General features: G+C 39.0%; 1 protein-coding gene across 2 annotated transcripts in view; it reads left to right on the top strand.

Annotated features, from left to right (window-relative positions):
• Positions 1 to 23,455, top strand: part of OCA2 (OCA2 melanosomal transmembrane protein) — a 201,691-nt gene that overhangs the window by 109,206 nt on the left and 69,030 nt on the right. For both annotated transcript variants that reach the window (XM_064646226.1, XM_064646227.1), the window contains 4 exons: positions 1,263 to 1,410; positions 2,640 to 2,697; positions 4,084 to 4,192; positions 17,466 to 17,593. In XM_064646226.1, coding sequence (XP_064502296.1) covers positions 1,263 to 1,410; positions 2,640 to 2,697; positions 4,084 to 4,192; positions 17,466 to 17,593 — 443 coding nt within the window. The remainder of the gene's footprint in view (positions 1 to 1,262; positions 1,411 to 2,639; positions 2,698 to 4,083; positions 4,193 to 17,465; positions 17,594 to 23,455) is intronic.

The raw sequence follows: 23,455 nt of genomic DNA on the forward strand, positions 1-23,455 counted from the left end.
TTTTTATAAATAACACATATAGTTTGTTTACATGAATTCCACATCCATCTTCTCCCAGTCAACCAGCAGTAGGAAAAGAGGGCATGGTCTTAAGCTGTGCCAGGGGAGGTTTAGGTTGAACATTAGGAAAAATTTCTTAGAGACAGAGTAATCAGCCATTGGAATGGGCTGCCCAGGGAAGTGGTGGATTCACTGTCCCTGGAGGTTTCTAAGATAAGACTGGATGTGGCACTTAGTGCCATGGTCTAGTAACCACAGAGGTGTTGGACTTGATGATCTCAGAGGTCTCTCCCAACCTGCTTGATTCTGTGATATTTTAGGATAACAGCAATTTGCTGATTGAATAGGGATCTTAAAATATAAAGCCTTGAATTCTTGACACATTGTCTTCAACAACATGAAATTTGAGTGGAATAGAAAAGAAGGGTGAGGAAACATCTTCTTGCTTCAACAGGAAGCACTTGTGCAGACAGTTTCTGAATGAGTATTCTGCTTTTGTTTCTTTAGTGATTTCCTGTAAAATTTAAAGCTTTTTTTCAGCCTGCCCAGTTTAACATCCTTTTGAACATGAATGCATGTTTTTTGACCATTCTGTGAAAAAAAATAATCAAAAAGGACTGAAAATCCTAACAAGATTTTGGAGTCTGATTTCAAAGTGTTAATCAGTCTACCTGAACTTACCCAGGATCAGATACCATCCAGGTCAGCACAAAGGTGATGGTAGCTGTGTTAACGCATATTTTCAGTGCCGAAGAATTAGATCCTCTTAGGAAACCAATAAAATATTATTAAACAATATTCCTTTAGACACTGCCAAATTTCACTTTTGCCTTACATCGATAAAATTGCTTGTATGAACATACAAGCATGCTGTCTTTTCTGAATGCAGTGAAGGAGCTTTTGCTGTAATGCCTAACTACAAAGTGAACTAGTATCTTGCTAGCAGTATATTAATGTATACTGACAGTTTATTTTCTGATGAAAAATGAATGTGCTACGACTTTAACCCTAAAGCTTGTTGAAGGCCTTTGCAGACATTTGAAGACAGTACTTATTCTTTTTGAGAAAGGACTTAGTGATTAATTTATTTAAAATTTTTAAAAATTTGTATTTATTTTTCATTCCCTTTAGCTCTGCAAAAAAATGACAAAACATCTTCCTAAGTGGAAAATTTTTGGGAAACAACTTTGAGTCCAGGGCACATGGCACATATTTTGTGCATCTCTGGTCTCATACATTGAAGGAATTTTATTTCTTTTCAGAGTTGAAACATGAGATCTATGTTTGGAGACTGACTGCACAGCGCATTAACCCAGCCAGCAGAGAGGAGACTGCTGTGAAATGCCTCTTGATGCAGAAGGTGCTGACTCTGGAGATGCTCCTGAGGAAGAAGTTGAGGACGTTTCACAGGTAAGCAAGGGCAAACATATCCCACCTCTCCTACTCCAATCCTCGGAGGGGACAAGCTGCAGGCACAGGCCATTCGTTGCATTGGTAAGGAGCTCCTGCTCATCTCAGTCTACAGCCAGCAATGATAGTGTGGCTTTGCTAACATCAGGGGTAACATTTCTGTTTGCTTCGACCAGCCCAGGGCTCATACCTAGTAACTTCAGTAATATCTGATCAGGCATCCTCACTGGGATGAGACCTATATTCTTAGCTGTCTTGATAGTTTATATGAACTAGGACTAATAAAAATTATAACCTTGTTTTGTTTACATTCTTATAAAACCAGATGTTATGCCATGGAATTCGATTATTGAGAACAGCAGTGATAAATATTGCGCATATGAATTGACTGAAGTGAAACTGTAATAATTAGTTTTAATTAATAAACATGTTAATATGAGCAAGAAAATGTAAATATTATTTTTTAAACTATTCCAGTAATAAGATAGTTTACATTATTTTTTATGATATTGTGTACTTTGAATTGAGTGACAGTATTAATACTTAAGGATAAAAAAGGCTGTTAAAATTGCCTCCTTTTCAAAAGGTTGTAGCAGATTATTAGACTTTACAATGCTCTAAAGAAGACACTTCTGAAATATAAATAAATATTTTATATTCAATCTTGAAAATTGGGATTCCTCCAGCACAGCACATTTACAGCAATGTGAAAATTCATTAGCATTAACAACAGTGCTCCTGAACTGCAAACCCCAAGGCTTTTTGCTGGAGGGCTTGACTATGCTGATAACGCAATGAAGTTATTTGGATCTTAAAAAACTTCATTATAAAATGCAAATGTGAAACATATGTGTTCTGACTTGTTAATGTTAGCACATGACCCTTGTTTTACTGCAAAGTGACACACATCAGCTCCCGAAACTACTAAGGGAACTACATATTGCAGATAGCCAGATCCTATGCTAAGGTCCATACCCTGGAGTCTAGCTCCTTCCCAGCCTGTGGCTCTCCATGAACAGAAGGGTTTGTGTATTAGTGGAGCTTGTTACAGAGTGGAGTCTTAACTGAATGCTCGTGGGAATTTTGATGCTGGCTGTAGGAAGGCTGTGACTCCTTTGTAATATGAGTAACTCCATAAAGAAAGAGGAAAGAGGTGATGTATATTATAAGAGGGATTTATTCCAACACTCTTGGCAGTCTGGAAAAAAGCAGGTGTCATTTTCTTTCAGACAAATTTCACAAGAAGATAAAAACTGGGAAACAAATATTCAGGAACTTCAGAAAAAAGTAAGTAGATGGCAGTTTTTCTCAGTATTCATGTAAATGAAGTTATGCCTTTATATAGAGATAGTGCTTTGAATCTAATGGAAATTTAATAACTCTCATGGTAGCAGAAAAGTTGGCGGGCAGGGTGACTGGCTTCTCAGTGGGACAAGGTTGTTGTTAGTGCGGTTTTGTTAGGTTTTATAGTTTTGTTCCTTAGAAAAATAAAACTTAAGGAATCAATAAATGATCTATCACTGTTTTCTTAAATTTTTCATCTGTGTCCAGAAAGGTTCAGAAAGTGTCAATAGGTTGTTTAAGGTGACGATGAATGATGATAGACTACACTCCTCCTAATGTACTCAGTGCTGACTCTAATTTACTACACTGTGTGTGACATTACTGCTTTTATTATTCAAGAAGGGATAAACGACTTGGATAAATCCTGTTCTTTTGGCTGAGCACACATTCATATCACCTAAGTCTTTATGACGAAACTGAGGAGATGCAAACTCTGCAGCGGGATTAATGTCTCCTAGATTTAATTGTGTAAATGTCACAATCTCTCTACGTCACTGGCATCACTAATGAATCCAGACCTGTTTCTGAGAGCTCAAGTCCTTGACTGGGAGACCCCCATCCTAGGTGTCATACCAAACCACAGCAAAACCAACAGATTTTCTTACAAAGTTTTACACCTTTTTCAAGGCATTGCATAAGAGACAATTTTTTAAAAGCACAGAGATTTTAGCAGAGCTTTAAACTCTAAACAGTGGAGGAACTCAGTCTGGGAGAAGGTGATTCCCTGCGTTGGTGATGAAAGTGAGATCAGAGCACAGAAGTAGAGACACAATGGGAAGCACTGAGTCTGACAGTTGAGGCCACAAGAGGATTAGCACAGGGAAGCAGAAGCTGGCCACGGAGGTGTAGAAACTCCATAGCGATGATGGGCTTGGCATGTCTGTGAGAGTTGTACAGGGAGCATGAAAGATTTGACCTCAAGGGTAGTTTATGGGTTTTCAAAGCACACATGAAAAAAAGGATGATTTTGTGCAGGGCCATGAAACCACAGAGTGCTTAGAATGCCTTCTGAAGTAGGAATTGCATTTCTCCTAGTGAAATGAGGTTGTGATTGGGGGTGGCTGAACACAACTGAATGTATACAGCAGGTGCTAGATACTTGTATCTCTTAAAATACACTGGGGCACATATTTGTTTTTCATAGGTATGCATAAGATGCATACTTGCAAAAACTATTTAAGTAGTTCTGTTATTTTATACTGAAGAGGAGTATACAATACAGGATTAGTAGTCTGCACTTCACACATGCTTTTGTGAACTCTGTGCATAATAGATAGCTCCTTCTTTAACACAGTTATTAATTTTATTTTCCTGTCTGTCTGTCAACAGCACAGAATAACAGACAAAATTCTCCTTATCAAATGCCTGAGTGTGCTGGGATGTGTTATTCTTATGTTTTTTCTCAACTCCTTTGTTCCAGGGATCTACCTAGATCTTGGTAAGTTTCATAGTTTTGTTCTATGTAAGTAAAACAAGCAACCTCTCTGAAAAAAACGCAGATGTATTTTTCTGAGTCTGAACCTTCTAGATCTTTTCAGAAAGCCATTTTTCATATGTTTCTGGCCTCACAATTCCACCAGGTTAATCAGAATGGTAATTTCTCAGAACAGGTTTTCAAATTCAGTTTCTCAAAAGGTTTTCAAAATGCAGTCACGTCCCAGTTACCCCAGGATGAATAACAGAGAGTGCTCATGACTTCATTTTCCAGACCTTCTGATACTAATAAGCTGGCTAAACATTACTGAATGAGCAAAGTTGACCTTGGCATCATTGCACTGTACGTTTGAGTGAATGACCAAGATGCATTAGAGAGATCAGGAAATAATCACTTCATGGAAGAACAAAGAAATATAAAGAGCTTATTAAGTGTATTAAGTATTATAATTAATACTTATGTATAGAGAGCTCTTTGTGTAGCTTCTGGTCTCCAATACTTATCACCATAATAAATCACTTGCCAACATAAAACCAGAAAGACACTGTATTTGTGTGAAATAAAAGTAGTTGTGTGCATACTTTCTATATACAGACATACGCGGAAGTTTTTATACAGATAGTTGTATATGTGTATGAGGACAAGATCTGCATATCCTGAAAAGAGAACCAAATCAAATCTCACATTTAACTGAAGGACAGTAATAAAACCTACCTGTGCATTGTCCAATAAAAAGTTGATCTTTTTGTCTGCTTGGCTGCTAAGCACTTAAAAGTTATGGAATTTCAGATTTATGTTCTTCATGCAATCTGAATTTCCCTGCTAGGTACATCCACCTCAATGGCTGAAAGATGGAACAGCAGGAATAGCTCATAATCAATAAATCATTGACTGGATACTCATATACACAGATAATATATTGACATTTATTTTTCTGTGCAAAATACACAGTCAGTTAGAGCTCTACAATGGTAATCAGGTTGTAAACAAGACCTTCCACATCTGCTGCTGACAGACTATTTGCCATGGAAATGGGCAATGTTAGCCCATAAAGATTATTGGCTGTTAAGAAGTTAAAAGGTGTACTGACATATTATAACAGCAAAAGTGCTGTATCAATAAGGTATAGGAAAATGCAGAAATTGAAGATATTTGAAGGCATTTGAAATCATGGTGGCTGAGAACATAAGGCTCTCACATCGACAATTTAAGAAATCAATTTATACCCCTACTTTTCTGCCTCAGATAAGTGGCACTGAACCATAAAGGATTTCTTGAATTAAACCTAACATCTCTAAGTACTTTTGAAAAACCACAGAGAGTCAGTAAAGATCAAACAGCTCTGCTTGCATATACTCTTGGTAAGATATTTTTTCAAAACTGCAAAGCAGTTGGAGTCAATGCTAGAAGAAACATAACTAGTGATCATTTTTTGTCCTATGTAATGCCAGTAAAATAAATGAAAACAAATGGAATGTTTGGCAGCATGGGTTTCTGTTATTCAGTAGCTGAGTAACAACCTTGAAAGTAAATAGGACTGTATGTGTTCTGTATAATTTCTCCCTGTTCTGCATTCATGGCAAACTGTTAGATTAATGAATAAATGTTACTAAAGCATACACATAATTTCTACTAACATTTAATGAAACCCATAAACTTCTACTGAGAAGTTTACAAGTTCCATTAATTTACAGGTTTATGGATTCTTATTGCTGATTCCCCAGTTCCACTATCTTGGTGATAGCTGTCACTTATTTATCATTACTGAAGTAGTGCCACTCTGAGTCTCTGGATTTCAATTCTCCAGTGCATGGAAATGAATTTCCTAATATACACTAAATCTTGTACTCTGTTGGTTTGGGTAAATTTGTTCAACATGTTTTTCTCATAACAATGAAAGTAGATTCTAGTTCAATGTTTAACTTTCTACTAGAATAATGATTTATACAGAGGGTGAAGTGTTGGAAATTTAATAACTTTAAATTGCATTTGGTAGAGTGAATTAGAAAGATTTTAGAATTCTTTATCAGTCCCCCGCATTGATACAATTTTTTCATTATGAACTTTGAATCATTAATATAATTTGAAGGTACTGACATTTAATTTAAATAATAAAACTCCCATACTTAGCTGCCTTTTAAAATGCAGAACTTTTTCTTGTTCAGTTTTCTTGTACCTGTTCATCAATTTACTTAGTCTAATTCTATGAAATATCTGTGTTATTAAAAAATCAGTACTGAGACTTTAAATAAACAGATACTGCAAATCTTCACATTTCTAGAGAGCTTTCATTTGGCCCTATGGAACTCTATTGATAGAGCATTGACAAAACATCTGAGAAAAGATGACAAAGGATGAAAGTAAAGCCCCTTTGAGGATTGTACCAGACTCCTGTTTTGACTTTAACTGTTAGGCAGGCATGTCTAGCTTTGAACTATATTGAGATCCCCCAAAGGAGACAAAAGATTTTAAAAGTAATATAAAGCAAAATTTTGTTGAAATTTAAGCTACTTTTTCTTGTCGTTGTTGTTTGTTTTTTTGTTTGTTTTAATGGGGGATGCTCAAAGTGACTGGGCCAGAAAGAATACCAAAATCAATCTATAGCCCAATTCCTTCTCCTTCTGTGGGGCAGGTGCTTCCTCTTTGGTTTGGTTTCAGTCAGTTAAATGAGTAGTTGAGCGGCTATGAAATATGTGCAGTTCCTTCTAGTATCCACAAAGAGGGATCCATTGTCTCTGTGGCCCTGCTTTTGTCTGCTCCTCTCAGTGATCTCTGCATGCAAGGTGGGCAGCCTGCTCTGTGCAGATGCCCTCACTCTTGCTCCCTTCCACCTCTGCACATCTGTTTTCCAGGACCAGGCTCAGTTGTTTCCGTTAAAGGGGAAGGTCATCTCCTCCTTTTAGATGGTTGCAGCAGATTCTGTTGCTCTCATATTCAAGGAACAAGCTTCAAGACCAAGGGAAAAGAGATGTTGCCTGTTTCAGAGAAAAGATACTGTCTGTATTTTGTCTGCGGACTGCTGGAATCTGGGACAGTATGCCAGGAGAAATACAACTGTGTTTTTGCCTTATTTGCATATTAATTCCCACCTTATTGCCACCATTTTCCCTGTTGAAGACATTACTCTTGCATAGGTGAACTTATGGTGTTACCATCCATGGCTTTTCTCATGTTCCTTTGATGAATTATTTAAGCAAGGAAACAGGGAGAGACTTTTTGGACTCACTGAAATCTTCCATAATTTAGGACTGCTGTTTGCTTGCCTAAGGGAGCTGTCTTGGATTTTTTTATTTCTGCAGAAGGGTTAATATCTTAATGCTACAGTCTAAGTCCATTCTGGTATTTTTAGTGACAAAGATGTCTTTGATCCTTCAGATATCAATATTCAAGCTAATTTCCTTCATCTGCCCATAAAATAATCTTTGGGGCTGATCAATAATCAGTAGAGGTGGTCAACAGCTGTAATTCATCTAGGTTTCAGCTTTGGTATGATTAAAGCAGTGTTAGCAAAAATCTCAAACTTAGGAACTTAGAAAAAAATTATGGTTTTATTCATTTAGCTAACTAACATGATCACTAAGACCTTTCTGGGTAGTAGGACAAGTTCTATAACCAGCACTCGATGTCACATCTGTCAAGTAAACATCCGAGATTAAAATTTTCCACATCATTCTTACTCTAAATCTAAAATCCCTCAATATTTACAGGCAAAGTTTATCTTGTTTGATGACAATTTTTTATGTAGTTAAATCTAATTTCTCTTGCAAAACTTCCTCTTGTCCTCTAAATTCACTTGGTTTAACTTCTGACGGTAGACTTAGTCTGCAGCTACTTTTGAGGGTCTGAAGCTCTCTTTTTGCAGTTTATGGTAACTAGCTGTATCTTGCATTATTGAAACATTTTAAAATGGTGACTGAAATACTGGAAAAGTGGGAAAATAATTGTTTGCATTTAATTTAAACTGACTTCTCTTTGTTTGGTAGGCCATGTTATGCAGAGCTCCTTTTTATTTTATTTTATGTTTAGGGTAAGTATTAGAAAAAGATTCTTCATCCAGAGGGTGGCTGGGCACTGGAACAGGCTCTGCAGGGAAGTGGTCACAGCACCAAGCCTGACAGATTTCAAGAAGTGTTTAGACAATATTCTCAGGGACATGGTGTGATTCTTGGGGATGGTCCTGCGCAGGGCTAAGAGTTGGACTCGATGATCCTTGTGGGTCCCTTCCAACTCATCATATTCTGTGATTCTGTGGTCATTAACCACTTTTGAGCTACTGATAAACCTTTACTCTTTATTATCTTATGTATCCCTTTTAACTGCAGTTATTCACCCTGTGGACCCTTATCTGTGGCAATTTCATTCTTCCCTTACTGTTTTCCATTAACATTCTGTCTACACGAAGCTATGATGCTGCTTTCTGTGACTAAAGTAGTTTCTTTACTTCCTGATCTGACAGTGGTAAATAGAGCAATGAATTGTAGCATCTGCAAGACCATTCAGCCTAACGTACTAAGACATAGTAAGATTAGAGCCACGGTGTCAGAGACCGGAGTCGTATCTCACTGGATTGTTTGATTGATGGGTCAAATAAACCACCGGGGCGGGGGGGTGAGGGGTGAGGGAAGGGCTAGGTCTAGGCCTGGAGCCAACATGGCTGAGTCCATGCAGAGCACATGGCAGGGAAAGCCATGTGGCTGGGTTGTCAATAAGGTCTGCCTGGTGGCCTGCCCACAACACACCCCCTGGAGCCTCCAATTGGCTGTGGCACCCCTCACTTTGGCTAGGGGGACAGTGAGTGGCAGTGAGCCAAAGGTCCTGCTTAGAGGGAATGGCCACAATAGCCAGTGTCTATAAATAGACATGCACATGGTCTCCATCATCCTCTTGGCCTCTGCCCTCCTGACCTGTCAGTATGTGACCTCTAGAGTGGTAAATATGTTTCCTCTCTTTCTCTTTTTATTCTTTCTCCTTTTAATCTCTCTTTTTATTCTTTCTCCTTTTAATCTCTCTTCCTTTACTCCTGTGGGCAATTTAAACACCTGTTGTCTGTAGTCAAATTGTGGTAATTCACTTAAGTTTGGGTTGGTGGTTGTCTAGTAATAGTTTATAGTTTGCTATTAAGTGCAGTGCTTCTGTGAATTGAGTTCTTTGTACTGTTATAGTGAAATGCTTTTCCTTGGTTTGCATGTTATCTCTATAAACCCTTCTTGACAAAACACCTATTTTCTCACCAAATTAAAAGAAATCTCTTAGAGAAAAATGTGTGGTTTTTCTCTCGATGTGAACTCAAGGTATCAAAGAATCAAAGACTTTGCAAGGGTTCGTGTGGATAAAATCTCTTGAAGTCCAAAATTAAAGTGTATAGCTGGTAAAAGCAAGTAGCTTCTGGACCAGAGTGTAACACATGGGTTTAGGTAGTCCTCTCTGAAAGTCCTCAGCCCTTTCTGGAGACTCTTCTGGGTCCTTACAGTTGTGCTTGCAGGGGCTGCTCTGCAGCCCTTTCCTCCAGGTGGTATCAGCTCCTATTTTCAGTGTAGTTAGATATATCTGTCCTCGTTCAGTGCTCTTGAACTCCCTGCTTGAGCTTCATTTGTTTACTGTTTACTGTTCTGGCATGCAGTGACGTTGGCTTAGGTTGGCTAGTACTTCTACACTGAGGTCCAGAACAGCTCTGCATGGGACTGACCTGCTGGCCTCTGAGTATGTAGTATAGAGACTTGATTGCTCTGTGAAGGTGTGAATTGTTGTTTTAAAATGAGAATGGACATAATTGTGTTTGAGAGATTTAGTACATCTTTGATTCACAGTCATGTTGAATAGATTCCTGATATAGTGTACATGAATAAGAGTTAAAAGTAAATTTGACAATTAATCTAATGAGAATGTTGGAACGGAGCTAAATCAGTGCAGTCAGCATTGACTTGGATTTAGAAAGACTGGTCCAGATGTTAGTTACTCATCCCTGTCAGCAGAACACTTTGCTTCTGAAAATAAGAGAAATCTGCTTTTCATGGTCCTTACAGTTTTAATTTATTTTAGGATAGTTTTAAAAAAATCTGCCTTGAAATAGCTCAGTTTTCTTTATAAACATGTAGTTGTGCATGGAGAATATCTCCTGTCCATGCAGCTGCCCATACACTTGAGAAAAAAACAAGAACCAGTAACATTTGTGTCTGCCATCGCAGCCTTCGATCTTTATTGCTCACTTCTAGAAAAGCTGACCTTTCCTTTATCTTGATATTTTCGGCTTCTCTATTTTAGGTTCAAAGAGTCAATAATCTCTGGCAATAGAGTGTGTTTGTTTGTAGTGACCTTTACCGAGATAATTCTGTACTTTCTTAGACTTATGGGTTGGTGCAGTATACACAGGTATACATCTGTCAGTACATCTTCCCTGTAGATGCAGTGCCTAGCTAACAGCAATCTCTAACCAGGGTTTCTTTCTTACAGCGCTCTATTTTGAATACCATCCTATCTTATCTATGAAATTGTGTTTGAAGACTTAATGAAGTTAGGTCTTGACATTACAATACAACGGTGAATATGATTTCTGCACTCTGACTTCACAGTATTACAGCTATGCAACAAACTCCAGAGCATCCTTTCCTAATGCACATATGCTGATATGGGATTACAGAGCAGCCAGTCCTGTGCCTTCTTGTTTTATGCTACACTTCTGTTTTTTATTGCTGCAATTGCAGAATAGGTTTCTGCTTCTTTTGCCTTGCATGGGGTTATAGTTTCCACTAATTTTTTATGTATTCTTTTATTACTCTTGTACCAAGCATTTACTGGTGTGGTGCAAGTCTTAGACTGTCATCGTCACAGTTCTGTCACCATCACAGTTCTGTCTCCAAGGAGCAGCCTTAAACTGTGGTGCTAAAAATAACACAGAACAGAAAATTATTTCTATGAAGCTAAGCCTGTGAAAAGAGGCTGCTCAAAAACTAGGAAGTTGCTTTGTGAGAAGCTAAGTTTATTAAAAAAAAGAATAATAAAGATAAAACAGTGCTTATCTGTGGACAGCAAGTACTACTTCTAAACATTCAGCAAAATTTCAAAATGCATGTTTTCAGGGATGCTTGATAAAATAAACCAAGACATTTCAGAAACCAAAATACGGAACATTTTCTTTTACATTCAGAACTCCAGATGATACATATTTTTTGAGTAGAGCAAGCACTACTGGAAATATGTCTTTGATTTAACTTTTTCACCTCAATATTTTTATATGCTTTTACAAGAGAATGATCGAGCATATACTTTGCATAACATCACAATTACACCATGGTATATTCAGAACTGGCATTCATCCTTAGGCTACGTTTTGAGGGGCTGTGGAGCTAATTAGGTATCTTCTGACTAAGCTGTTGGGACACAGTTATAGGTGTTACTCATATATTCTTTACCATGCTGTGTAAATAATTATTCAAAGGTAAGTGCCAAATATGTTTTAGCTGGTAAGCCTGTAAACCATTGTGGACTTAAAATGGTTTTTGCAGTTCACAAAAAGTGGCTGTGGCTTTTTTGACAAATATAAAATTTTAAAGAGTACAGAAAATGAAAATCATACTTTTCTCAGGGAGAAATGTAGAAAAAAATCAGTGTATCCCTCCCCTCCCATTGTTTGCAGAGAGGAACATTATATTTTCATTTGGCAGAAGCTGGTCAAGCTGATTTAAAAAAAAAAACAACCACTCCACTTATTTCTAAGCCACTATAAATATTTGAAACTGAATATTGTTTTGCCTGAATCTTCCTTGCTGCTGTTACAGCTCCTTCTCACTCTGTCTTGTCCTGCGCACTACTGCTTGCCACAAACAGGTTGCTCTCTGCCCTTTGGAGCAGCCTGGCATTCACCTAAAGACTTGCCAGGACCCTTTTAATCATCTTATCTTTGAACTAAATATCCTGGATTCTTTAAATTTTTCCTCAAAAGTCAACTTTTCAGGCTGTTGATTGTGCTTACTTCTCTGCCTTAGGTTTCTTAATGGGTATGCATCTTACAGTGTATATTCTCAGGGCTTACCAGGGATGAGGAGAACAGAGGTTGCTTCACAGAATTTATTATTCATAGTCCTGGTTCCGTATTTCAGTGGGCCATTAGGTTCAGTTGTGATTGTCTGCATTTCTTGAGTCTTTTCTGCAGGACTATTTGGCACCCAGTTGCTTCCCACTCTGGATTTTTACAGTTTTATCTCTTCCTACCAAAGATATTATCCTGCACCGTCTTGAACAGCATGCTGTTTTGCCCAGGCCAGCACTGATCATGCAATGATCTCACAGAGTGACTTTGGTTTTCAGTGCAAATGTCTCAAGTGCCATTTCAGTTTCCAAAAAAGTGAAATATTCCAGAAAAGTCAAGAAAAGAAAAAGTACCCTCAGTGTTCATAAATTCATAAATTCTGTGCATGTAAAGTGAATATACAGCGTCCACATTGTCACTTTGTTTGGAGGAAGCTTGTTATGCTTTTCAGCTGGCAGTAGGTCAGACAAAATTACTTTTGCTGAGGAATAGAAATTATTCTTAATGAGCATTTGAAAGGCCTACAAATTGCACAGTAATTTTTCTTTCATTTCTTTCTCTTTCTCCTGCCTACCTCCAAATTCTAGATTTCTATTTGATTCTATTAGATTGTTTTATGTTTGCAAGTTCTTCTGCTTGATTATTTTAAAATAAGGGGGTTTTGAGTAGGATTGCAATTGTGTTCTGTTGATCATGAGCTATTTATTGTTCCAAAGGTGGCTTTTCCTACCGAGTATGAGGAAAGCAAAGCACTCAAGCTATTTCCACTGTACTTTTTTTCTGGCACCAAGCAGAAGACATGGAAATCTTTTCTTATTAAGAATGGATTATAAATTTGCAAGGTGCCTTTTACAATAAAATTTCATTTTCTTTTTCCTAAAATAAATAGAAACTGTCACCCTCTTCAACAGGTAGAAATGGAATTTAGATTCAGTTTCTCTCCAAGTTCTATTTCCAGTAAATCAATTTTTGTGAAACCAGGGCACTAAAAGGCAGTAAAGAAAGCGGTCTGTGGAACTGTAAATGGGCTTTGCTTTCACTATAGTAATGAGAAGTTATTTTTAAAAATCACTTCTGTTTCTCTTCCTCATGGCTCTCTTTTGTGACCCAGGAAGTTAGAAGGAAATGACCAGAGAAGCCAACCTTTAATGCAGTCTAGTACTTTCAGTTCTTCAAAGTGAAGAAAAATGCTTCAGATTGGATCCAGGACAAATGCAAAGCTACCCAAATGCATAGAACACCAATACAGTATGTTCACTGTCATGAACATACTTAGAAAGGCCCTGGAATAGCTTTAGCAAACCTACCAACTTACAAAGGCATGCTGTCCCTAATTTTGTAGCTTACTTTGACAAGCAGTTCAGCTGAGAGCAGGTAGCCAAGCAGTCATGGCACACGTGAACTACTGTGGCCTTCTGGCTTCAGAAGAAGACTTTACTCTTGTCCAGCTGTGGGATGCTTGAAGTCCAACTGTGGTACTAAACAGTCTTGTGAAGAAAAATCTTGCATGAAGTCCCCCAGGTTCCTCAAGAGACTTCCCCTTCCTCCTCTCCTCTGCACTCCCTCTGAGAGATGAATGACTGTATCTCCTCTTTGCACACACAGCAAGGAGAGCAAATGCACTCTAAACAGACCATGTGTGTAGACTGAAATAAGCTCTGGGCAACCAGTACTGGCAGCTGATGTGTTTGAACTTCCCTCTGGAGGGCTGTACTTGTTGGACCAGGGATTAGACCCAGCCAGCATGGGTTTAGGAGGGGCAGGTCCTGTCTGACCAACCTGATCTCTTTTTACGATCAGGTGACCCACCTGGTGGATGAGAGGAAGGCTGTGGATGTGGTCTATCTAGACTTCAGCAAGGCCTTTGACACTGTCTCCCATAGCATACTCCTGGAAAAGCTGGTAGCCCATGGCTTGGACAAGTGTATCCTCTCCTGGATTAGGAGCTGGCTGGAGGGTCGGGCCCGGAGAGTGCTGGTGAATGGAGCTGCATCCAGCTGGCGGCCGGTCACTAGTGGTGTTCCCCAGGGGTCTGTGTTGGGTCCAGTCCTGTTTAACATCTTTATTGATGATTTAGATGAGGGGATTGAGTCCATCATCAGCAAATTTGCTGATGACACCAAACTGGGAGGGAGTGTCGACCTGCTGGAAGGCAGGAGGGCTCTGTAGAGGGATCTGGATAGACTTGAGAGATGGGCTGATTCCAATGGGATGAAGTTCAATAAAGCCAAGTGCCGGGTCCTGCACTTTGGCCACAACAACCCCATGCAGTGCTACAGGCTGGGCACGGAGTGGCTGGAAAGCAGCCAGGCAGAAAGGGACCTGGGGGTACTAATTGACAGGAAGCTCAACATGAGCCAACAGTGTGCCCAGGTGGCCAAGAAGGCCAATGGGATCTTGTCCTGTATCAAAAATAGTGTGGCCAGCAGGACCAGGGAAGTGATCCTTCCCCTGTACTCTGTGTTGGTGAGGCCACACCTTGAGTATTGTGTTCAGTTCTGGGCCCCTCAGTTCAGAAAGGATATTGAGGTGCTGGAGCAGGTCCAGAGAAGAGCAACAAGGCTGGTGAAGGGACTGGAGCATAAGTCCTATGGGGAGAGGCTGAGGGAGCTGGGGTTGTTTAGCCTGGAGAAGAGGAGGCTCAGAGGTGACCTCATCACCGTCTATAACTACCTGAAGGGAAGTTCCAGCCAGGTGGGGGTTGGTCTCTTCTCTCAGGCACTCAGCAATAGGACAAGGGGGCACGGGCTTAAGCTGCGCCAGGGGAAATTTAAGTTGGATATCAGGAGAAAATTCTTTACAGAGAGAGTAATCAGGCATTGGAATGGGCTGCCCAGAGAGGTGGTGGATTCACCATCCCTGGAGATTTTTAAACGCAGATTGGACGTGGCACTGAGTGCCATGATCTAGTAAATGGACTGGATTTGGACCAAGGGTTGGACTCGATGATCTCGGAGGTCTTTTCCAACCCAATCGATTCTATGATTCTATGATTCTAAGTGCTGCAGGAGGACACCTCCCTCTGTAACCCCAGAGAACAATATTGTAAGGCCTGGTGCTGTTCCTCATGCAAAGCTGCTTGCATGAAGCTAATGCATGCTGGTAACACTCATGGTGCCAGAAAATGCCTGGCTCTGTCCACCTCTCCTGCAATTCAATTATTTTTCATTAATTTTAGTGATTAATTGTTATCTACATATAGCTTGTTCAAGTTGATTTTTTTTTCATTGGAGATAGAAGCATAGAAAAAATACCAAGATATTACCACAGATGGCTGTAGAACTATTGAACAATTCTTTAATTCTTCATGTCATTGTACTTATATAAAAAATATGTGTGAGAAAATGTAATGCCACATTTTTATAAAATAGCAGTAAAATTCTGCCACTTAGCTTCAAATCTGCACATACCTACTTCCCCTTGCAGTATTCCACTAACAGGAATTGCCATCCTCTTTATTTATTTAAGACAGAGTTGGGCCCACTGTTCTTTACTGGAATTCAGAAATCAGCCAAGACAACAATCAGAAGAAAACTAGGCATTGCATTTCCATAACCCCTTTCTTTGTGTTCAGAGCAAATAGCTATTTAATTTTCATGAACAGGTTCCCTTTGTTTTAAAAAACAGCAAATCAACTTTGCTATCAAAGAGACATGGTAGACAGAAACTGACAGTTTTCACTTTCGTCTGCTGCTTTGGGAACTCTGGAAGCACTCCTGTCCCTGTCATTTGCAACTGTTTTTGCAAAGTCTGTACACATGACAGCCGGAGACAGTGTTAAACTAGCTGGTTTAGCTCTCCTCACCAAAATGACCAGCCACAGTGACTCACTCCTGTGCTGCTGGTTTCAGTTTTCAGATGGTTTCAAATAGTTTAGGTCTAGTTGCCTGCACTGATCCTTACTGGTCACACTTAACCTGAAATTCTCATTTAAAGAGTGTAGTGTGTCACTGAAAACTCCTAAAATGTACTTGAGAGAGTATAATGCATTCTTTGATTAGTGAACACGATGTGACACTGTATAGGATTTTTTGGAAAATAGTTAATGTTTACAGCTTCCTGAACCTTTGGTGTCTTTATTTCTTTTATATTTAGATAGTATTTAAGTGGAATGTATCTTAATTTTAAAATGTATGTTCTTATTTTAACTTAATGGATAAACACTTATGCATAAGATGTAAGCTGAATGGCCTAAAATTTTATGCATCAGTCTATGGTTCTGAATTTCCTTACAGTTGTTGAAGGCTTTTGGAGACAACTCACTTTATTCCTCTATCTACTTAGTAGCAGGGGCCTATTCTCCCTGTGTCACATTTGGTATTTGATTATAAGTTTGCAAGATAAAGTCCTTTGCCAGCAAGGATCCTTCTTCCTCACTTTTTCTGGAGTTCTATGAATCCATCACTTTCTGGCTATGAATATATCAAATAGGGTGAGGTGCATGAAACAGTCACAACAAAAGAGCAGTAACTTGAAAAGGTAGAAGGCATTATATCCATGCCATTATAAAACCCCTTAAATTATGTATCTTATTATTTTGTATGAAAAAATAAATCTGCTATTTAGGGAAAAAATAGATAAGAAAGACAGAAAGAAGAGCATAATTCTGAGGAAAAAAAACACCCAACCTGCTTTCGTTTCCTGTCTGAAATCCCATTCTGTTTTTTAAGATAAATATACCAGAGGGATCAAACAGCTCTAGAAGGCATTTTAACTGTGCAGAGAGAAAGTGGGCCTTGCTCGGACAGGAGATTCGCTGTTCTCTGGCTGAATGTGCATTTGATTTGTATTTTCTCTCAATCAGTTACCTAAATATGCGTATTATTAAACACTTCAGGATGTATAGAGGGATCCTGTCTGAAGAGAGTCCCTTTTGCTCTAGGTCCCTCATTGGTTCTAAGGATGCTTTACTTTTCTGTTTATCTTCTAGAGCAGGAAGCCAAGGATGCAGTCCCCTTTCAGAAGCTGCAGAATCCTTCAGTATTCCTAAGCACCTAAAGGTTTCTCTGTTATTCAAAGCCATTGATTATTGGGGTAACCCAGCTCGACCTTATTTGCCTTTTTTTTCTTCTATATTTTATTTTAATTTGAAAGCAGAAGCCATTCCTTATGTGGTATCTGTGAATGTTCCCTGTTCCAGAGTCAGAGAAAAAAGTGTGGCAAAACTTTGACAATACTGTAATTTATATGTTGGTAGCACATAACAAGTTTGTGAAGTGTAAAGTTTTGTTCTCTCTTTCTCTCATGCAGGCTGGATTGCCATGTTGGGAGCCATTTGGCTGCTAGTGCTAGCAGACATCCATGATTTTGAGATGATATTGAACAGAGTTGAGTGGGCAACCCTCCTTTTCTTTGCAGCATTGTTTGTTCTCATGGAGGTAATATTCTCTGATTCTAAAGCCTGAAGAGTTACAAATAATTTCAAATGTGAATTATGTTCTTGGGCAGAGGCCTCCTGCTTGTTCAATCTCTGTAATATTGTTGATCAAGTATAGTTAGGGTAGGACAGAGAGGAATTTCAGATTGCAGGTACTACAGAAAGGAATGTGGTCAAAGTTGATTGGACCTCTATGATATTTAATATTTCACTATAAACTTGGTCTCACTCTCTCTCCTTATTCTGCATTTGCTAAATATATCTGACACAATCATTTTCATATAAATTGAATTTTAGTTTCTGGGTTTGTCAGTGGTCTATATATGCAGATGTTTTATATGAATTTATGTGTTTGTTTTGCAATCATTTATACAAGTGATAGGAAAAATAACAGATCAAGATTTAACTGGAGTTGAAAACTGTGCCTAATGTTGTGTGCTACATGCTGGCTACCAAATGGCCTAAGATCACAGAATCACAGAATATGATGAGTTGGAAGGGACCAACAAGGATCATCAAGTCCAACCCTTTAACTGTGCACAGGACCATCCCCAGGAGTCACACTATGAGCCTGAGTGTGTTGTCCAAATGCAGGCTTGGTGCTGTAACCACTTCTCTGCAGAGCCTGTTCCAGTCCTCATCCACCCTCTGGGTGAAGAACCTTTTTCTAATACCTGACCTAAACCTCCCCTGACACAATTTCAGGCATTCCCTCTGATTCTGTCTCTGGTCACCACAGAGAAGAGTTCAGTGTCTGCCCCTCCACTTACCCTCACGAGGAAGTTGTAGACTGCAATGAAGTCTCCCCTCAGTCTCTCTTCTTCAGGCAGAACAGACCAAGGGACCTCAGATGTTCCTCATACAGCTTCCCCTCAAGGCCCTTCACCATCTCCGCTGCCCTCCTTGGGACATTCTCTAATAGCTTAGTGTCTTATATTGTGGTGCCCAAAACTGCCACAATATTCAAGGTGAGGCTGCCCCAGTGCAGAGCAGAGCGGGACAATCCCCTCCCTTGACCAGCTGGTGATGCTTTGTCTGATGCCCCCAGGACACGGTTGGCCCTCCTGGCTGCCAGGGCACTGCTGACTCAGATTCAACTTGCCATCAACCAGGACCCTAGTCCCTTTCCACAGCACTGCTTTCCAGCATCTCATTCCCAGTCTGTAAGAAATTTGAGGGTTGCCCCATCCCAAGTGCAGAATCCAGCACTTTCCCTTGTTGAACTTCATATGGTTGGTGATTGCCCAGTCCTCTGATTTGTCGAGGTCTCTCTGCAGGGTCTCCCTGCCTTTGAGGGAGTCAGCAGCTCCTCCCAGTTTTGTGGTCACCTGCAAACTTGCTTAGTATCCCTTTCAGTCCTGTATCCCAGTCATTTATGAAGATGTTGAAGAGCACAGGGCCTAAGATGGAGCCCTGTGGAACCCCACCAGTGACAGGTCACCAGCCTGATGTTACCCCATTCACTATTACCATTTTACCCATGAGCCAATTGCCCACCCACCACATGATGTGCATATCCAGCTATGTACTGGACATTTTGTCCAGCAGGATACTGTGAGAGATAGTATTGAAAGCTTTACTCAAATTCAAAAAGATTACATCACTGGCTTCCCTTGATCAACTAGGTGGGTTACTTTGTCATAAAAGGAAATCAGGTTGGATAAGCAGGAATTTCCTCTCATGAAGCCACGCTGGCTGTTGACCAATGACTGTGTTGTCTTTCAGGTGTTTTCCAATACTTCCCAGAATAATCTTCTCCATAAATTTTCCAGGCACTGAAATGAGATTGACTGGCCTATAGTTCCCAGGGTCCTCCTTTTGCTTTTCTTGAAAATCGAGACAACATTTGCCAGCTTCCAGTCAGCTGGGACATCTCTAGATTCCCAAGACCACTCAAAAGATATTTCCTTGGCGTGTGTTTTGAAAGGATAATATCAGTGAATTTCAGTTTGAAATGCTAATTTAAAAAGATATTCAGCTCTTAAAATGCCTGGATATTTTGCTGTGTAGTTTTTTTGCTTATCTGCTTGACAACAGTCCATCCATGTTTGTATCCCATTTTATTCCCTATTTGATAATTTTGTATACCCTGAGGAGTTATTTTTACCCCATATATTTGAATAATTTTTTCCGTGACTATTCTCATTAACTTGTCAATTAGGCCTCCAAAAGGCTGACTATTTTTTAGTTTTAGTGGGTTTTAGTGATGTAATAATGTTGTAGAAACGTGACTGACAAAACCAAGGTGACTACTGACAAGGCCATAGCTAGTGATTTGTCTGAGTGATTAGCCTTGGGAAAAGCCCATGTTAACAAATTTGCTCACATAATCTCTTTTCTCCCCACTCCCCTCCCAATAATGGGAAAGATATCAAGAATTTGTAAATTGGGATCTATTAAAAAAAAATCACCATTAGTAAAAGGGACAATATTTGAAGCAAATAGAAACAAAACCCAATCCAACTAACTCTAATTATTGCCAAACTGGAATTCAAAATCTGGTAACCACCAAGAAGATGAATGGAAACTGATTATCATTATCAGGTTTGTTTGTGAGCTACTAGATATAAAATTGAGGAAATGTTGATTTATTGTAGGCCCATTAGTACAGCAATTTTTAGTTCTCTGTTTTAACAGACTCTATATACCCTTGCATTTTCTAGCTCTCATAGGGAATCCATACTGAAGTCATATTTATTTTGTCTGCTGCTACTATAAGAGTTTATTAGTTGCATTCCCTGATGTATTTATTGTTTTAACTTGGATTGAATAGTTTTGATTTGAGTGCTGTGTGACTGCACAATAACGTAATAAAACATGCAGGAAGTTATTTGCCATTTACTGCAAGATTTTTTATACAACTGTTGTGATTCACTGAACTTCATTTTTATGGCTTCTCAGGTCACCAGTGAATAGTTTGCTAATGAAAGAATATTTTTCCTGGCTGTCTAGAACAACAGTAGTTATTCTACTGTTATTCTAAGGTCATGAAAGAAATTTGTACAGATAATCAAGAAAAAAAACAGGGAGACATTAAATTCTTCCCCATAATGAATGATAAAAATGTTCTATGTGTCGTCACTGCTAATTTTGATCTGAATCTGTTGCTCTTTGGATTAGTAGATGACAGTCCTTGCCAAGGTATTTTTCTTTTCCTAAAGTTACCAATGTCAAGAAGAAACAAGTCAAAACAAAGATATTTGTGAAGTATAGGAAATCTTTCATGATCTAGGCATTTAGCAGTTCTGAGCTCATATTGTCCACCCTTGGTGATCCTTCGGCTTGGATGGTTCCCAGTCTGAAGCTGTTTCCTACTGCTATAAGTGTTCCCTTTTCTGTTACAAGGCACATTTAAAAACCTGTGTGGGACTTAGGCTGAAAGTAATTTTGGAAAATGTGATTTGAGTTCCTGAGCAACAGGAACTCTTGGTGGTTCTGCCTCTGGGGGCTCATCCAGTGTAGTGCCTCTTTTACAATGAAAAATGGAAATCCTTTGCAACTCTCATGTTTTCTATTGTGTCCTTTGGGTAATTAATCTTTACAACTGTCTTTTTAGTCTTTGTCCATAAGTGGCTGCTACAGGCTATAAAATCCTGCTTCTTCTGTCTCTGTAGCATAAATTCCTATGCCTCTCAGGATTACAGTGATTCTTTGTTCACTTTTATAGTAGAGATTGACATTTTACCTTAGTCTCTTCAGACAGAGTTTATTTACAATAGTCATCATGACATACTGTCCACAAGAGGGATTAATGTAAATTTTTTGCATATATTAAACTTTGTTTTATAATGGCAGTAAAACTGTATTTTGAACTGAATACACCAATTTTGCCCGAAGACACCAATCAGTGCAAAAATACTTATTTCTCTTAGAAGACACAGGAATATCTAGGAGACCCTCTGTGCATTTTACATGTAGGGGAGGCCAGTGGCAGGGTGCTAATTGCTGCCTTTCACTTAGTTGCCTGCAGGAGATTGGCCTGGAAATCAGAGACATCCTAAAATTGGTTATGTGATTAGTATTGTCATCATCTCTAAAGAGATGGGCTACCTGCAGACTGACTTGCAGGAGTGATGTGAGTGTTCATCACTCTCTTCCATCTTTTCTGAACATCTCTTTTTCTGAGTTCCAGAAGAAATTTTGAATGTTACTGAAAAGTAATATGTTCTGTTAATAGATAATTAATAAGGCAGCAATATTAACTGAATGTAACTCTGGGCTATAATTGATGATAACTACGTGTTAAAATGTTTATTTTGAAGTGTGAACACAAAGCAGTTGTAGAAAAACTATTGCCATTCACTAAGAATATTGCTTTTACATACATTTAAATAGTAACTGTCATAACCTTCAAGTTAATAAAGCAACACATATAGCTTAGGAAGAAAATGGTAACTTAAAATTACCAACAAGAATTAATTTCTTGGGAAACTTTCTTCTGGGAAGTTAAAGTAGTGAAAAAATGTCCTTTTTTAATGTAAAGGGTATGTGTATGTATTTAAAAGTTTTGTTGCTTGTTTTCTGCATGCTGTGTCTTTAATTGTAGATAAACCTTTTATTTTTCAATGTATTGTTAAACCAAATAATATTTCTGGGCCAAATTTATGTGACACACAAACTGCAAGTGTTCAGCTGATGTCCAATCGAGCTGCAGGTACAGGAGTTGCCAGTCTGAATGAAAGCACCGTAGTAACTGACTATACAGTGTTGTATACCACACCACTTGGTGCCTGTTAGGATATTTGTCCATCTTTGTCATGGAATTTGACAGCATGTGAATTGAATGCTTTTTTTTTATCACTGATATCTCTGTGGGGCTCTATCTGACCACCACATGTGGGGGTTATGTGGAGTTGTGTTGTGTGACTGCTAACTTCAGCAGCTCTGTGACGGAATGCAGTCAGTAAGTTGGGCACTGCAGCTGAATGATTCTTTTCCTTGACAGAAAAAAAAATGAAAGCAAGCCAACCAGCTCAGTCTAGGCTGAACCAAAAATGATGTTATCTTCTCCCCTGAGAAACTGAGAAGTCATAAAATAAATACACCTTATTCAACCTGAAAATAGTTATTCATTCTTCTCGCCTGTAAGAAAAGAAAACAAAACCAGAGTGAATTAAAGGCTAGGTCTCATGAGTTAAAAATCACCCTTTTACCATGTGGGTTAAGGGAATAGGTCATTGTCCTTGGGTGTGAAGACTCAGTTTGTATTCTGTCTGCCCAAGGAGAAATCAGTCGGCACCACTGAGTTGGAGTCCTCCTGTGTCTTTTCATCCCTGGTAGCAACTAGGGATGCTGTAGTATGGGATGCTATCTAAGTATCCTGTACAAATGGAAATTATTCTCACAAGAAGGACAGAGCACTCTGCTCCAGGCTGTCCTGGGGTCCAGTGTTTACAGGCCTTACCACCTTGGTTCAGGTGCCTAACCTGGGCACTGGAAAGCTGTATTTCCTGCTTTTCCAGTGCTGCTGCCTCTGTGCCAATTTCCATTCACCCAAGATCTCTCTCCTGGTTTTAGCAGATGGGTACTGTTTTTGGGTAGTTTCTGTTGGTTTTATTTGTTTGTTTGGTTGGTTTTTGTAGCTGCTTTTTTTTGACAGGTCTGAGAAATCTGTATAACAGAAACATAATTTGTTTTCCTGCTTCTTCATCTGAGACTGAGCACAAGATGCCTGATTTTATCTGATCTTTTAAACTGATGATATATTTCTACCTGTATTGTGGTTTTGGGGAAGTCGTTTTAAAATCAGTTGTGTTCAGGTATTCAGAAAACATGTATCCAATGAATAATGTCATCTTTAAATTTCAGCCATTCTCTCATCCTGTGTCCCATGCTTTTAAGTAATCCTACCATTTTTTTCAGT

Source organism: Pseudopipra pipra, chromosome 2, assembly GCF_036250125.1.
Source record: "Pseudopipra pipra isolate bDixPip1 chromosome 2, bDixPip1.hap1, whole genome shotgun sequence".
NCBI lineage: Eukaryota > Metazoa > Chordata > Aves > Passeriformes > Pipridae > Pseudopipra > Pseudopipra pipra.